The following is an 18307-nucleotide window of genomic DNA, read 5'->3' as shown; positions in this document are numbered from 1 at the left end:
GATGTGTTCCCATACAAATGCTGCTGCACTCTGCAATTCACTTGTTGCTTTTCCTACCTACCAGCATAAATAACAAGACCAAAGCACCACTCCGTGTTCCTAATAGTACAGCCCCTCAGCAACATCTTCTCATTATCCAAGGCATACTTCTCTCCTCGAAGAGCAAGAGTTCCTGTGAAATTATCCAGCTTGTTGTTAGGTGCCTCACATTTGACTTCACCTGTTATAAAAACAAAACAAAAAACAAAAAAAAAAAAAACAAAACAAGAAAGCGTTAAGAATCTTCATGGCCTAGAAGTACACTGATCAATACTGATTCTCAGCTGTTTCCAGGCAGGAAATACTTCACACTGTAGCTGCTGTCTGCTGTTGACCCCATCATTCCTAACCTTCATCCAACATATACCGGTGTTGCTCTCACTGTGCATCATGTCACAATCTAATGGCCACAACAAATTTGGATTTATCTTAGATTTTAGAGATGGTAATTTTGTGTTACTACAATCCAAAACTAAGTTTCCACTCTCTTTTGTGAGTGAGAAGAAATGCTGAACAAGCAACATACTTCTAATCCTTCTGCAGCAAGATCGTCATGGTAGGATGTCACTGGGAAATTCTATATGGCAGTGCTGATCTTACACAATTCCTACTCCATTTTCTTTAAAACTGCATGAGCCCAAGCAAGAAAATCATTGCCTGAAGGCTGCAAGAGAGTAATTAATTGAGGTGTCTTTGTTCACTGTTTTTTAATTTTATCTGTTTTATACTTAAGACATGCTCACACTTGAAAGAGATGCTGCTCCCTTTGGCCATGCAGCTGACACTCCGTTTGTTCCTATTTCTACACTTTATAAGAGAACATGTTAATGTAAAACCGTAAATAGAGATAATTCGGTATAAAAATTATTATTTAAATTGACATTAGCAGCCAGCATCTAAAGATTCAAAGCAGAGCCCTGTGAATATGTTGGAAGGAACTGGGAAATATAAATAGACCTTACAGAAAGAGACTCCAAGAGTTCAGTCTGTTCAGATAATCAGCAGAAACACTGAAGTATTTTGATCACAGGCTGCAAATCTCTACATGAGGATGAACATTTGCAAAGAATACAGTTTTTCCAGCTGTTTTCAAATACAAACACACCCGATTAAGAGGTTGTAGGGAAAACGCAGAGAAAATCCAGATAAAAGTACAGATGTGAGTGTTGTGGTAGACTCCACTGCTTAAAATTTAAAACTCAGGAAAAGATGTTCTCATTGTGGAAAAGCAGTTCTGCAGTAGAGCAGGGAAATCACCAAATTCCAAAGAAGAAGCAATTAGGAAGTTCTATGAGACACTGTTGCTGGTGATGCCATTTCATGCTCTGGTTGATCCAAGAACAATCAGACCTGCCCTCCCTAGCCTCTCACTCCTATAGTCACCACGCCTGTCTCGTGGCAGCCCTCACGCTCCCCAAAAAGCACAAGGGGAACAGAGGCTCTGCAGTGTAACCCAAAACACAATGCAACTTCAGTGAACCAAAACCAGGCACGATCCTTGCCAAGAGGACTGCTCCTCTCGTCACGCAAGTTTTGGGTTGTGACTTAAGTATCTTGTGAGTCAACGCCCAAATCTGCTCTCCCAGAGAGTGGGTGAGTCTGACAGTTTGACATTGGAACAAAATCATTTGAATTAACCCAACCACAAAAGAGTGAGAAACTCTGGAGTGAGAAACCCAGTGCCCTCACCATGACCCCGTTAAGACTCTGCCTCCTGTCCTGCTAACAGAAGGCATATATCAGAATGCCTTTCACCTGATGACCTTAAATACTGCAAAGTCTACACGCAGTGAATGGTAGGTACTGAAAAACATTGCTTCCTTTTTGCCTCCTGGTTTCCAAATGAAATCAAGTTCAGTATGTTTCAAGCATTTTCCTTATCTGAACCATCACAGCGTCAACAAACATCATAGCTCACATTAAGCATTCCACTGAGTGCCTATATTAGCTGCTCAACCTTTTCCTCTCTTCCTGTCTTAAGAAATAATTAGATTAGGAATTGCATAAATATGTAAATACTTTTGCAGAACTTAGCTAGGGAAATGCAAGATTGGGTCTGAGTCCAGGCACTCTTCCAGTCTTCACCCAAATACAAATCGTCCTGGGAAACATTCTATTCATTTTAGTACAGCGCAGAGGCCACTTTATTTACAAGCAGAGATTTAAAGGACAAATAAATACTTGATAGGACAGCTGTAATTCTCCAGAAGACTTTGAAACATTTTTTAATGATGTTGTTTCAAGAATGCAGCATCTTTAGATAAGCATTACCCAGAAAATGCTTGAAAAATGGTGTAAGATGGAGGATTTGCTTAACAACGGATACACACTGCATCCTCCCCAGGAAAACAGCTGAGAGCACAACCTGACTATTCCCAAAAAACATCTCACTGCGCCCACAAAAGCACATTTCTCAAGACCCAAAGCACTCAGAACCACAGCCTTCACGTTGGAGAAATCCCAATGTTCTGAGCTGTTGCTCAGCTGAGACCACACATGTCGCTTCACAGAACCTCAGTGCAGAAAGCAGAAGGAAAGCCTGTACATTTGGATGATACTACAGAGATCATCCACACCATGCTAACTCTGCCACACCACCACCATTTTTCCTGGAACAGTCTAGTTATTTCAATGAGATTTGGCAGGGCAGAGGTTCTTCGAGTTGCTGTTATTTGCTGTACAGATGCAGTGTGCCCATTCTGTTTGCCTGCCACCACATCCAAAGGAGTGTTGTGCAGGGAGTGGCCTGGAAAGGAGATGCTCGGGCAATCCATGGACTCTGATGTTTGAGAAAATTCTTTGAAAAGAGAAATTTCAACATAAACTCACCATTGAAGTCTGTCAGTTTCTGAAGATCTTCTCCAAGCTCAGCAGTGACTGTCAGTGCCTGTTTCACCTTGAGGTTCGTTTCACTGTAATACATTACATAAAGCATAAAGGAATGAGACCAACTCTCCCTGAAGGTCACTTCTGTCCTTGAGGACTGCCTCCTTCCCTAGACATCTGATGGACCATGCCAGCACAGGCCTTTTTTTAACTGCCCAAAAGGATGAGATTCACTGTTTCACTTGCAAAGACAAGCCATCCAGGGGAATTCTGGACATGGTAGCAAAAAGGGTGAGGTGCCTGTGTCACGGTCACCACAGAGCATCTGTGGTGTACGGTACCAAGCATCTTAACCCTCTGAGCAGTTTACTGTCAATTCTGGCATTCATACTGCATGCAATCCTGAACTATCCGAGCAAATAAGAGAGTTTTGGTTCTTATCCCATGGTATTCTGGACCTGAAAACTCTGAAGTTTAGGCCATCTAGGGAGGTGAGTTCAAATGCAGCATCAGATAAACACTATTTGTACTGGGCATCCTAAACGTTCTCCCTGGCATTTGCATGTACCAGAACTACGTGTTCATTTTCAGGACAAAGCAGAGAGGGAAAATCCATAGGGCTCTGTGTAGGATCTGGAAAGATCAGTGTCCCTCGAGTTCTCTGATCTGTCTTGCTCCTTCAGCCAGTGCAAGAGTTCACAACTGACGCGAGCTCTGGGCAATGCAGAAGATGTAACGCAAAGTGGGATGTAATAATGAAGTCAGCTCCAGTTTCTGCCAATTAATACAAATAAGACGTAACCCTCTAGCTTGTGGCCAGCTGTACCTTCAGTAAGCAGTGTTTGCATGGGGCAGACCCCTGCAGCACCTAGGAGAACCACACAAGGCTTGTCCTTGTGCTAGCAGCAGTGATGGCCCCGAGGAGCAGGCTGGCTTACCCATCCAGTTCCGCCGTCTCGATGTACACCAGGCTGTGTGGTTCACTGCTCGACAGCAACAGCAGATCGGCCTGGACACAAACAGACACACTGGGCATGAGCTATGCAGTTGGGGGGCAGCGCACTGCTACGCTGCTCGTGGTTTCTGAACTGCAATTCCCTGCTGATTTATCTGCTTGTGAGTGATAAGACAGTCAGATTTAATAATAATTACAGATACTGAGTGTGAGCAGGATGGAGAGAAACTGTACTCACCGTCACAAAGTTGTTGTTTTCTAGTTTTATTATATCCCCCACTTGGATATTCATCCATTTTTCATCCTTCAACCTGTAAGAGAACTCCTAGTAAGTAGGAACGTAAAGCAAACACTGCTTAGGAACATAGGGTACCCTGCTCTGCTTCAGGATGTACGTGCCATCAGAGTCTGGGCTGTAGGTAAAAAGGAGCAGGGTCTGCCACTATGTGGTCTGGTACATGGTGGGCTAAAGGGTGGCATAAAAAGCAGTATCTGTGGCTGGGGTGTCACATGAAAGGCTGAGACCACGTGCACTCTCTGGTTGCTCCCTTCTTTCCATGTCTGAAAAAGAAACTCCCTTTTTTGCTGCAGCAGACGCCCTAAACACCTGGGAAAATCACTGGATGGGTTGGCTTTTCTAAGCAGCATTAAGGGCCAGAGCCTCAGCTCTAGCTCGTCCAGGAAGGGCAGCAATGCAGGTGGTAAGGATGCACCAGGATGCATGCAGCTAAGCCCCTGTCTGTAATGGCCTTTGCAGCACAAAGCTGTGCAGGCACTCAGCTGGACTACAAGCATCAGGATAACCAAATCCAGTTTTTTGTTTGTTTTCTAATGCAAGAGCACATTTCTCTTTCAATGCATGCATTTTCAGTAACAGAGAGTAAACCAAGAAACTGGTTTACTTAGCAGAACGCACAAAAAGCACGTCCCTATTCTTTAGTTTCCAGTTGTATTTTTAACTGATCATCCGGTGGAGTTTACACAATATACTGCTATTTACAGTACAGAAAAAAAAAATCACAGAGACTTCACAGCTGTATACAGCTGTATCCTAGAGGCGGGTGGACTCCATGGAGCCACAAGCAAACAGTGTGTCTGTCAGCCACAATAGCCAAAGCCTCCACTGTCTTCTGAAAGAAAAGAACGGTGCTGGCAATACCACACCCAAGGCAAAATTGAAATGTTTTGAGTACATTTAAAGTCTGAGGCATTAGGTACAGAAGTAAACACACTCAAAGTATTGCAGCACGAAAGAGGAAGCTATCTGCACTAATTTATTTAAAATCACTTGTTACTAAAGCCTAGTTTTGCTTAATGCAGAAGTAAATGCTATCAGTATGGACACAGAGATAGCCTTGTGTGTCACTTCTATGGTAAAGAGTAAAGTAACATAATACTCTCAAAGTACCGGTTATTCACACATAGATATTTCCATCCAGGAACAGAAATAGTTTACTTTCTGCCTGTGCAGGCACAGCCACAATGTCTGCACTGGTTGTGTAACCACGTCATGGGTTTACCAGCAAGCCACAACATTCAGAACCACACTGTGACTTAACAGGGTGAAAGACAATTCCACCTTAAATAGTTTGGTGATCTTTGGAAGCCCAAAGAGAGAAAAATTAAGTGTTCTTCCCAGTGGTGCATGTTCAGTCAGAATTACAGCAGAATAAACAGAACTTACATGCCATTAATCAGGACCTGGACTGGACGGTTGTTGACATGATTGTCGCTTTTGTGTCGATTCTGAAAATGTGATCAGTGTGTTAAAAAAACATCTCCAGAAAACCAAGCACACAGTAGCTGTAGGCAGTTCATTAACATTTTAGGTTTTCTCCCAACTGGCTGAATAGGTAAGGCAGATTAGAATCATAGGTGAGTCATAGCTGGTAGGATAAGGCATAGCTGGACTGTAAAGAGCAGCAGGCAACACAGGGTGTGCTCTCTGGAGAGAAAGAGGAGGGTAGAGCCTTATATGTCATTTAGCACAGTCCTGATTCAATTGTCATTAGACCTGCCCATCACAGCTTCATAAGCTAAACATCCAAAGGCACCCAACTCCTCTGCTTTGTTATTGCTTGTGGCCACAAGTTTGGTATGTCCCCTGGTACAGCCTCCCACCACCACTGGATTACCTACATCCAAACTAGCATTGAGACTCCACATACCATATTTTAATAGTGACGGAAGACTGGATTTAAAGTCAGCTCTGTTTTATCATCACTCCAAGAAGTCAATAGAACTTAGACCATTATAAAAGCAGACTTCAGTCAAAGCGGGGCATATGTGAAAATGCACACGTAGCTTGTATGCCCACTTTGCTAGAAGACTTTTCTAAACTTTTATAAACAGAGTCTAGATGGCAGAGGATGAGCTGCTTAAAGTGGGAACCAAAGAACAGACTTCCATGCATGCCTCTGTGCATATCTTTCAGTTACCATGTTTTTGACATGCTGAACAGTTTGAGAAAGTCAATGGACTGCTCAGTATTTAGGAAATTATGTTTCTCTTTCAGATAGTGAACTACAGATTTAGGGACTTAATCTCATCTGGGCCAGAGATCATTAACCCAGTTTCCTGCAGCTGTCTGTATTTACTTTGAGTGGTTTGCTTTAGTGATTATGCTGAAGAATGAAGGGTAAAATCCAAAGTACAGGACAGCGACACAAATCTTACAAAATCATCGATGGCATCCTTGACTCCCGATACAGCCAGCACCAGCACCAGGGGCACCACTGTTGTGAACCATGGCAGTGAGGAAATCTGAGGAATCAACTGTAGGAAGAAGAGATCTGGGTTGAGAAACTTTTTTACTTTTTAGCAGATGGAAAAAAAACACTGCTTTCTGTGTAAGCTGCAGATAATTTGTTCTACAACATCTGGATACAGAATAAAGACAGAAATACATCTCTGTCACTCAAAAATATGAGAGAGTCAGGGAATCTATGCTTAGCTTATAGCTGTAATTTAAGATGTGAACATGGTGCTGTCAGAAAACTCAGTGGACCGCTCTTTCTTGTTGCTTGTAAAATTAGGATCGTGAAATCCCCGTTGGATTTTTTCTGGAGAGTGGCATAAGCAAGCCTGGCTGAAGGACCCAGAGTTATCTGAGTAAAGGCTGCTGCATGGAGCCTTCAGATGCTTCTGTTTTGTTTCAGTAACTCTTTGCATTTTGCTGAAGTAAACTCCATGTCACTGAACATCACACAGCTGTTCCCAAGGCTCTTCCAAGATCAACAGAGACTTTTTTGTTTCTGACATCTTCGCTACAGAGAGGAACCAAGAGTTGAAAGTAACTGTGCCATGCCTTCACCATCTTACTCCAACTGAGCTTTCCCCTTCCTCTAGAAGAACCAAGGGGCAGGTTTTGGTGGGCATGGTGGTGTTGGGTCAATGGTTGGACTATATGATAAAGCAGGTCTTTTCCAACCTTAATGATTATATGATTCTGTAATGATGCAAGCAACATGATGTAAGCATCACTACATCCATCAGAATGTATTTGGGCAGTATTAACTCCATGAACAAGGTTAAATTGACATTTACGCCACCAAACAAGCTGCTCTTCGTGTTTGGTTCTTCCATTGCACAATGCAGATCCCACAGGCACCACCAAATCCAGACAGAAGGAACGCTGTTTAGAGGCAATCAGAGCCCTGTGCAGAGCCACGTGACTGCTATCTTCTCACACAACTGGGAAGATGCATATCCTAATGGGCTGTGCCCACAGTGTGGGGCTGCAAGCACCCACAGCCACCCATCACTTCCACTCCTTCCAGTGATACAGGAAAGCGGTAAGCAAGTAGAAGAGGTAAAAAACTTAAATGGAGAAAAAACAGAATGTAAAAGACTGAAAGTCTTGCCTTTCTTACCCTAATTTGATGAAGGTAGCAGAAAAAGCTCTGTGCTTTTATATACCCAACACTTCTAATTAGTTTGGCAAAAGACACAGCTGAATAACTTGGGGTAAATAGCTTGAAATACCATGAATTTGATAGGAAAACAGCTAGAGTGCAGTACAACAACACAGGAACAGTGCTGTCAGATTAGCTGAAAAAGCACTTCTTTTACTAAAAGCTAGTTTCTTGGAAAATATGTATGGGCTGAAATAATTCATTCCCTGTAAATAAGCAAAGATTACATATAATTTGATAAAGATTGAACTAAATTACGCCTATACATTCTTGAGCTGAGACTGAGGAATATAATTTGAAAAAAAAAGTAATTTTTTTAACTCGCGTGCACTGAAGTGAACAAATTTAAAATATCATCCCTGACATAACCAAAATTGTACCGCTTTTGTGGTGGCTTTTTTTTTTCTTCCATATCATGTGTATTCTAGTAGGACTCAACAATGAACGATTATGCAGCTTTTATCCATGCTTTCTCAAAGTGCCAATGGGAAGAAGGTCCTGACACCAACTTCTCTGGTGTATTCAGCTTTCAGATGCAATAGCATTTCCATTGTCTATGGGCAAAGTGCAGCTTGATGCCATTATGAGCTACTGTTGCCACTTCCTGACATGCTCCACATCAGGCTTTGTCTTTTCCTTGCTGAGCAATATTCAGCTTTATGCAAATGAGCTGCAACTGTCAGCTTTCCTGATGTTAACTTTCCTTCCATCCTTCCCAAGGAAACTCAATCACTTAATAATTTGTTCTTCATGCTGCTTTAAGGCGGTCAAAGGAGTACAAGGAATTTGCCTTTAAACCTTTTATACTACAGAATGAGTAAGTAATGCAAATCCAAGGAGAAGCAGGAGCACTCAGACAAAAAGGGACATGAGGACGCAATTTGCTGAAAACTGCAATTAAGTTTTTTTTTCATTCAATTCAAACACTCATGTCCAAAGCTAAGAGAGAAGCTGGCTCTTTTTTCTGCCCTACTTTTTACCTACTTTACGGTTCTACTGAGATGATAGCTCACAACAGGGAAATAGCTTACAACTATCAATGTGCAACCAGGTTTTGATAACAGACAAAGCAATCTGTTTGAAACAGCACCGTGAGTTCATACCTGCAAAATCAGTAAGAAAAGAAAGTAGGCATTGGCTATTCGCTGAAACTGTTCAAACAGGTTGAGAGGCAGGAAAGTGAAGAAGTTGTATTTCGATGTTTTAATTGAATTACTCTGTAGGGGAAAAAAAAAAAAGGCAAATAAATAGGATTGGTAAAACAGGAAACAAAATTACAGCACAACCCATTTCAACTGTGTTTTTGCTTGCTTATATTTAGCAATAGCATTGTTTCCAACAGCAGCTCAAAAAACATTTCCTTTTCCCCACACACCCGTTCTGAGTCTGGATAAACAGAGAATTCCTCATGGAATTGGTGAAAATACGATGCTCAGTTTATGCTAGTGTGACTGCAGGTGGATGCAGGTACATGCATACACTCCAAGAGACACACTGTCCTTGTATTATTCTTTCCACTCACGAGACACACAAACTGAATTAATACATACATATATATATACGGAACAGTAGCCTGACATTTTGTTGGTTGAGTCTTCAGAACATAGAAAGCGCACACCTGTAACCAGCCAACCAGCTTCAGTAGCTGGTCTTCCTTTCCAGAAGAGCCCAATATTACCATTTCCATCTAATTCAGCAGCCTCTCAGCAACTTGGAGCAGTGGCTTGTTTCTATTCCACAGAGACCACTTGAACAAAGTGTTGTGCAAACAGCCACTAATGAAGAAGTCACCATTTCACTCAATCATCTGCTGCTTTGTTCCCTATTTCCAGTTTCCTCTTCTAATTGCACACAGCTCCTCCAGCCAGAAACAATGGCTGGTCCCGTATCTGCCTTCTTCAACCCAGAGAAGACCCATGCTTGGTATTACAGAAGTGGGTACCTTCTTCCCTGCAGATCAGAGCACTCCGGTTTAACTGCTCCCACCATGGCTCAACCCATTGTACTGAGCCCACACCTAGGGCTGTCCCAAATCTACAGAGGTTTTTAGCTCTGTCCATGCTTCGTAGCACTGTTTGGAGATACTCAGCACCTCAGAGGCCAGAGCAGCATCTCATTGTGCCTCTCAGCAGCAAGGTAGCAGCAGCTGCTATGCTATTTAGTATTTTCCTGCCAGATTGGACAGTACTGAAGATCTCACCACATGCAGGGCTGTGGTAGCAACGTGACAGCCCAGCTACATATGTGGTAACCATGAGCAACATGGGTTGAGTTTCCAGCATCAACCCAGAGGTTTGCTGTTTTCAAGCCTAACACTATTGGAGTATCCACAGTCCAAGGTATGGATGGTTCTTCAAAACACAAGGTCCAAAGACACAGCAAAGTGTGAAGGGACACACTGTGCACAGCCAAGAGTCTGGACACCAAGGAGAAAAAGAGCTATGCCCAGCTAAGCAGTCAAGCATGACACATTAAGTTCTTCCCTGGCTTGAAGAGAATCTTGATGTGTATTTTTCCTAGCACTTTGGGGAAATGGCAGTCACTTTACTCCCTCTGCTACTGAGCTGTACTGGATTTCCCTTTTACATGAGGTTTATTAAGCATTCATGCAGGGTTAGCAGTGTAAGCATGTATGCCATCTGTTGCCAGCACATCTAAAGTTTCTTTCAGAGAAACTCTCCACACAAAAAAAGCCTATTAACCCCCTACAAGGAAACCTAAAGTGCAGAAGAAAACAGATACTGAAGGTGCACCTTCATCCAGTGGTAGGTTTGCTGATTCAGTAGAAGAGCAAGTATAGTATTATAATCACCTTTACAGATTGCTAAACTAGTGGGTGCATAGGAGCTACTACATATGAACCAGAGACCATTTCCAATCCATGCATTAATCCAGGACATCTACCTCTAAATCAACTCACAGCAGCATGTTTCCACCGTTAAATCAATTATGAACTTCACTGTGAGGTGTGCGAGGGGGAATCTATCTGATCTTAGGCAGCTGCAGGATTTCTGGCTATGTTCCAGAAAGTACACAAAGTACAGCAACATTCTTCAGCATTAACTTTATGTTTTATCCTTTCGTACAAGCCAATGATCAAGCCTCAAAAAGACCAGAGATGGAAATGTCCTTCATAGAAGAGCTCAAGGGATGGGCTCAAGAGATGAGTACTAGCCATCCTCATATAAAATAATATTGCCTGCCTCTTGGCATCAAGTAATCATCTACAGGTGTGGTTAATTCTGCCTATAACCTAAATATCTTGACACTTCCTTAAATTTGGATCATGTCAGAATTCCTCTGCAGATGAGACGTGCTGCAAACAGGCTCCATAAAATGGGCACTGCTAAAACAAGACAAAATGGAACAGCAGCATCCTATGCATACAACAGATTCAGAGAATTAAATGACTTGCTTGACAAGTTTGTGTCCACCAGAAAGCGTCTGGCATATTTCTAAACAAAATCTGGATCTAAAGACATCCAACAAACTAAAGAAAAATATCACCGCCACTTAAAAAAGAGAAGACAGCATCTGCGGGAAGAAGTCTGTACAGGGGACTTGACCCTCGTGCGTCACCAGATCTCACAGGGTCACATACAACATGGGAAAAACTGCTCTGTAAACACTCACACAAAGTTTAAAGGACTTTGCCTACAAAAATCTCAGAGGTGGATAGGAAAAGAATGGGAGCGGTTTATTTCAATTCCTGCCTTCTATTTCTGTCCATTAATTACGTCAGGAAAACCACTGAATGAACCAGACATTCATTGTGTTTCCTATCGCCATTAGGCATATTAAAACACCCAGAACTAACAATTTCCACATGCTCGACTACTGGGATCTGAGCATCCATGTTTGTCACCACAGTAGCTGAAGACAGAGGTATTGTTTGTTATGTGCTGGTTTGGGAACACTGGCACACTATATGGCTCAGGAGGAAGACAGGTAGTGTCAGAATGGAGCTTCTCATTGTTCGGAAATCTAGAATTAAACCCAAACATCAGAAGAACAGAATTCCCCATAATCACTGTGAAGACTCTGGATGAGAGGTGTTGCCTCAAGCTGCTCCAGGAGAAGTTCAGAATGGATATTAGGAAATATTCTCAGAAAGAGCAGCCTGGCATTGGCACAGGCTGCCCAAGGAGCTGGGGGAGCCACCATCTCTGGAGGTGTCCAAGGATCGTGGAGCTGTCACACTGAGGGATGTGGGCAGTGGGCAGGTGGAGGTAGGTTGGCAGATGGACTGGATGATCTGAGTGGTCTCCAATCTAAACGATTCCATGATTTTACGATTTCTAATTGAACAACTAAATTGTACATGGTTCTCAGGGGCCAAGAAAATAGAAATATTGAATGATGAAAATAAGTTATGCAAAACCTCAGCCTTTCCACCTGGAATCTCTGCATTCCCATTTCAAGGAGAAAGCTGAAGTTCTGTGTGTGGGATCATTATCGTATTACCCTGAAATATTCCTGCACTGCATACTTTGACACCTTGGGCTCTCGGTTGGCTACAGGGAAGCCTTCATTGGGCACTGCTCTAGACCTTGTTCTAGTCCATGATGCCTGATACCATGCAACCAGAGCTGTTTCACACCCTGACTCTGGGATGGGCACTGCATACTCATGCAGTGTGTTAAGCAGTCTATGCACAGTCAACGTTTTATGAGCAATGCCTCAAGAGCATTATCCTCACCTGGCCCATGCCCTACCTTTAGAGAGGGCAACTCACATGTGGGACAAGTGACGGAGAGGAAAAGCTTCTGAGCAGTAACAACAAAGAGATCTTTCATTCCTCCTTCTACGGAATTACAGAAGTCAAATATTCACAAAAAGCCTTTCTGTGGGCCAAGAACCAAATCCTTGGTTCTGCCCCTCCATGTGCCTACATCCGAGAGGACTCTGCACAGTTAGCCAGCCCCAGGCTCTCCAGATGCAAAGCTTGACACGAGAGCCTGTGGGCGAGAGATGAGTCTCATCTGCTCTTTTCAGGGGCTTGATCACACCTCCTGAAGGTGTGACTCCACCGAAATGCTGTCCCTAAGAATAGAGCTCATAGCACCGTGTTTCACACGTCCAGATCTGGCAGATGAGCTGTTGCTTCGGGGGTGTTTTCAGAAGCCTGCCTCTGACGTCAGGGCACGGGCAGACGCTCAGCAGATGGCTCCTGCCTTTGTTCGCAGAACAAACATGTTACCTCCACACCATGAAAGCCAGTGGAAACAGGAGATACTACTGCTTTTGTAGTCATATTACAGGGGTTAAAGGCGGACTGCCAGCAAAGGCAGGGTATGGCATTGTCCACCTGAATTTATACCCCTAGCTCAGTCATATATTGTTTTCCAGCAACTGTATAAACTTGCCCAAAACAAATCTTGTAGAAAACTTGGCTGTCTTACGGTGAGGTGTAGCACAGAGTACAGTGCAGAGAAGCAGCTGAGAAGCAGGAGCGGCCTTCCCACATGATCTGATAAAGCCTTGTGAGGAGATGGCAGGATGAAATTCAGTGGCATTCTGTTCACCTGCAGGAGTGCATTTTGGAAGCATACACATACCATATGCAAAAATGTGACCATTGCACTGTTAACGTGCTCAAGGACATATTTGATAAACTCGTGAAACAGGGCATGTGGTGCCACTGATGCTCTGCTTTCATAGAGAAGACAGGATAGCCACATGAGCTCTGTTTTAGCCTACCAAGTTCACTGCCTCTTTCCCAACAGTGGGCAGCAGCCCCAGCTCAACAGGAGACTGAGAAAGGGCTTTAGTAAGTCAATGGGCATCACCAGGTGCCTGTAAGGACCTCATACAGAAGTAAAAGGACTACCCACAGAAATGAAAGGCTGGCCAAATATCAGAAACAGAAAGACTTATATTCAACCCACATTTTAGTTTTGTTTCTTTTCTTTGTAACAACTTCAAGAATTTATTACCTATACAGCCCCCTTGCTTCCCTCTGCCTCATGCAACTAATAATATACTGACTTCCAGGATCGAGTCACACATTCAGTATTCCAGGAAAATCTCTAGGAACATACACTCAGCGAGCTCTGTTTCCCTTCCTTCTGCCTGCAGACATCCCATTGCATGACAGAGCTGTTACTCACAGTACCACTGCTGTGGCAAGCACCCTTATCACAGTAATGCAGAGGTGTGCAGAGGTGACACAGTCTGTCAATGGGCCTCAGACCCACAGTATGGTCTTGCTAGCCCTCTCCAATTCATCTGCTGCTTCTGGCTGGGTTCCCTAAATGGATCTTGGACCTAGATCTTCACTTCACCTTGACCTAGACTGTCTCCATGCAGCAGGATTCCACTTTTGTCAGTGAGGACACATTAACCTGCATTGGAGGACCTCCAGGTCCCAGCTGGTCCTTTCCCATGGGGCTGCACCCTGGCTGGAGCTGCTCCCTGGCAGTGCAGATCAATGAATCTGTAGATGGATCCAGCTTGCACCTTACTAATGGCAAAAAGAGTAGTGCAGGATGCTGCTATTGTTCCTCCTTCAGGAACTGCTCAGACCACTTTTGCATATCAATCACCAGAGTACACTCCCTTCAGCCTCAGGCATGACAAACGGGCAAACACTGGCAGGTTTGGGATGTGATCAAAAGGTAGCCTACCAGGTCACACAGTGACAACATCCCTGAGGATAACCCTCTGGGCATCCTCAAATATTAGCACAGAAGCACTGGAGATGGATCAGAATCTGAGCCCTATGCCCCCGTTCCTTGCTCTTCCAAATTCCAAAGGTATTTGGCTGCTCCTCCAGCCCCAGGCAATGTGCACTGGCCATAGGAGGTTATATTCCTCCTCCTTATTTCACTGGAGAATTCATTAGGTGACCAGGGAAAACAAAAAGAGCACAAGCAGCCCCTTCGCTGCTGGCCCTGTGGAAAGGATGCTGGCTTGACCCTAGATTCTGATCCAAGATGAAATCTGTCATTGACTCATGGGTCCTGCATTTCCTCTCCTATTGTCTGAAAGCCAATTTCAAAGTTGTTTTCACAACCCTCCATGACGTCCTAGTGCAGCTGTGCTGAATTCCAACGTGAAAGCGAAGAAATAAAAGGGAATGGGAATCTAAGCAAACGTTGAATACCCTCAGAAGAGATTCTCCTTTCCACAGAGTCCATGGACAGAAAGATTCAGGGATGTCCCACGCTGGTAGGTCCCCATTGCAGAGATGCAGGGGATACAGTAGCCAAACTGCATCACAGAAATCATAACAAAGCCCCTTAAACCTTGATGGAACACTTCTGGCATCTTGCTTTTCACTTCATTTCAGCCTTCAACAAGGCAAACCTCTTGCAGAAGTCAGGAAGGATCTGCCTACCGGAGGTGTGAATAAATACAGGACTAAGAGTTAACTTTTTGTATTTACAGACCTATATGGGGTCCATTTCTGTGCTGCAGTAAGTGTCTTTGCATGTCACCCCTTCCTGCTTCGTTTCTGACTCATTCCTAACTAATTTTGTGAGCTGGTGGGTAGTATGTACCTTCATACTCAGCCCTTCCAGTTAACTGCACAACACTTTGTACTGAAGGTTGGTTTATTTTCCTAAGCTACCGTATTCCTGCTGTGCAGCATAAAGCCAAGGGCGTCTGGGGCTGCACCACTCTGACAGCACTGGTTTCAGCTTCACACAGAGCCATCACTAGAAGATGTTGCCCCTAATCACAGCAAATCAGGTTGGACACTGGGAAAAACTTCTTCAAAAGAGCAGTGATGCACTGGTACAGGCTGCCCAGGGAGGTGGTGGTGTCACTGTCCCTGGAGGAGTCCAAGAACCTTTAGATGCTGTACTGAGGGACATGGTTTAGTGGAGAAATGTTGGTGGTAGGTGGATGTTTGGACTGGTTGATCTTGAAGGTCTTTTCCAACCTTGGTGATTCTATGATTCTATGATTTGCATTAAAATGTTGATGTCCTTATTTTGGTGCTCATGGTCAGAGCAGTGCTAGCAAATCAAATGTTTAGAAGGGTTGGTCATTAGCCCTGTAAATAACCTATCCATAAAAACAGTTCCCATCCTTTTCTACTTAGGACCAATAGCTCAGATCCATGTTTGTGGGTGGTCCACTAGGTGGTGATCACAATGAGGTGATGATCACAGGATGAAGGTGGTGATCACAGGAAGGTGGTGGAGGAAAAGAGATTTCCATCTAGGACTGAAAGGCCCATCAGATCCTCTAGACCTCCTCCTTCAGGATTTATCTTCTGTATATGTTATTGATTTCTAAAATCAGATGTATCTGAATTATATTATCAGGTCCCAGCAGCAGAGGTGAAGATTTCATACAGGATCTTAAACAGAAGTTACAAAAGCCTTGCTGCACTTCTGCTTCACTATGGGAAGTATATTACCAAACCCTCATTGAGCAGATATTTCATCAGTGTGCACAAAGAGCAACAGATCCAAACCATATACACGTGTTACAGAACGGAGAGGAGGTTAGGATTATCTGTCAGCCTCACACTCAGCATACCTCTTGTATGGCCTGGTTTAGCATGCCTCTGCAGCCTCTACTCTTTTAATGAAGAATTTAAATGTATTTCTGCCTAGTTCACTAATTATTTTATTGAAATTAAGACTACTACATGATTGTATTCATTTAGGAAGAACTATTTTGGATTTAAAGGTTTATGAGGTATTAGAAATGAGTGGCAAGAAATGATTTATTTTTCTTTTAAAGCATTGCAAAGTTCTTTTGATTGTAAATTTGGGCCATTTTGGTAAATTTTGGTAAATTTTTTATTAAAAGAGAAAAGTCAAGAGTTAGGAAGGCACTTTTTCTCTTCTGTACCATACAGGAAGGTACACACTCAGATCTGAAATGGAGAGCATGTTCCCAAGTATGATATCAAAGGCAGTAAGGAGGACAGCTGGCCTGCAGAACTCCCCATTGCCACACAGATAGCTGAACTCTAATTCCCTATGCCAACTGCATGTGACATACCTCTTGGCAGGGGAGGTGCATAGGAGTACAGGCCATCTCCAAAGCATCTCTTCTACTTCTCTCCGAGAGCTCAGATCTCAACACAGGTCTGTAGCTGATGTCCCATTATTGGCCCTGAGTTGCTTTAGCTCAAGGAATGTTTGGACAGCATTCTCAGATACAGGGTTTGGGTTTGGGTGTTGCTCTGTGGAGTCAGTGATCCTTGTGAGTCCCTTCTAACTCAGGATATTCTGTGATTCTGCGATTCTATGATTCAGTGGTGTATATTGACCAGTCTTGCCTGGTCATGTGCTCTGTGATAAAACATGTACCCCATAGCATCAGGACTTATTTTAGAAGTGAGACAGAGCCCAGGTCCCCGTGGGAAGGTGGAGCAGTACTAGTGCCCCCCTCACATGCTGTTTGCACCCATCAGCTGAAGGGATGCTAAACCTGGTGCAGTGAGACAGGTGCCAGAGCAGGGGTGGAAGCTGATGGAGACTGTGAGTGCACACATTCTCTAGGAACCATGACAAATGTGGGGAGGCATTGATGAAGTACCAGCATCCTGTAAAGTAATTGGATCTGGGCAATGGGGAGCAAAGCAACAGCAGTGTCCTAAAGAGCATCTGGTCTCTGGAGCTCCATCAGCATAAGTGGGTAACGCATGCTCTCATGGCTGCAAAAACTTTTGTGACAGGAAAAAGATGGAGAGGGTTGTGTTACCTGCTGAAAAATAAGTCCTATTGTAAGGAAGAGTTACCATCTTTTACACAGCGCTATCTTTCCAATGTTCGGCATCGTGGGGAGAGATGTTTTTCCATGGAACAAATGTATTACATAATTCTATCTATATTCCAGCTTCTGACTAGGGAAAGGTAATTTTTCAATTAGTAAGGGTGATTTTATAAATTAATGCAGAACAAACCTTTTGGTGTAGCATCATCAATATTTGTTTGTGCAATCACAATCACCCAGAAACCCCATATCGTTAAATAAGTATGTAATGGGCTGATCTCAGTTTTGAAGTGACACTGCCAGCTTTTCTTATTACAAGTATCTCTTAAATCTCAAGCAAGGCTTTCTTAAAATGTAAATTGCTACACACAAGAAAACTTCCATTAGTGGAATCTCAAATCTGCAGTAGGATATATCAAATAAACGTGAGGAAATGGGATCTTTCCCTGAGCCTTGCAGCCTTCCTGGCACTCCAGTCCAACAGCCTTTGACGGCTGCTGTACAGCCTTCATGCCATACCTCTTAGATTCTTAGGAAATGCTCCTTCTCTCTCTCGACTTCCCTTGGATAAAGGATGTTTCTCAAAACATCTGCCCGGAGAACCAGTGGATGCCCATTTCAGGAAGGGCACCAGACTAGACTGGATGGGGCTTTGGGCAAGCTAGTTGGCCAGGAAATCTCTGGGCCCATGGAGAGGGTTGAAGCTGGATGGTGCTTAAGATCTCTTCCAACTTCAGCCATTCTGTGATTTCATGACTGGTGCCCATTCTGTTGTTTATCACTCCAGAAACTTTCCCCTCAGTACCTCATGCAAAGTCTCCCTCTTCTCCTTCAGTCACCTAAGTCATGAGAGCAAAAAAACAAAAACAAAAATAAAAACAAACCCCAAACC

The 18307-nt window shown here is 43.5% G+C and overlaps 1 protein-coding gene across 3 annotated transcripts in view; it reads right to left on the bottom strand.

Moving 5' to 3' along the window:
• LOC100550826 (phospholipid-transporting ATPase FetA-like) overlaps positions 1-18307 on the bottom strand; it is a 422496-nt gene that overhangs the window by 30961 nt on the left and 373228 nt on the right. For all 3 annotated transcript variants that reach the window (XM_031557188.1, XM_019610325.2, XM_010725250.3), the window contains 7 exons: positions 8838-8951; positions 6497-6595; positions 5505-5566; positions 4059-4131; positions 3804-3874; positions 2869-2951; positions 62-220 (listed from right to left, as the gene is read on the bottom strand). In XM_031557188.1, coding sequence (XP_031413048.1) covers positions 62-220; positions 2869-2951; positions 3804-3874; positions 4059-4131; positions 5505-5566; positions 6497-6595; positions 8838-8951 — 661 coding nt within the window. The remainder of the gene's footprint in view (positions 1-61; positions 221-2868; positions 2952-3803; positions 3875-4058; positions 4132-5504; positions 5567-6496; positions 6596-8837; positions 8952-18307) is intronic.

This window comes from Meleagris gallopavo, chromosome Z (assembly GCF_000146605.3).
Source record: "Meleagris gallopavo isolate NT-WF06-2002-E0010 breed Aviagen turkey brand Nicholas breeding stock chromosome Z, Turkey_5.1, whole genome shotgun sequence".
Taxonomy (NCBI): domain Eukaryota; kingdom Metazoa; phylum Chordata; class Aves; order Galliformes; family Phasianidae; genus Meleagris; species Meleagris gallopavo.
Note: the sequence above shows the minus strand (reverse complement) of the source record. Positions and strands in the feature narration are given on the sequence as shown.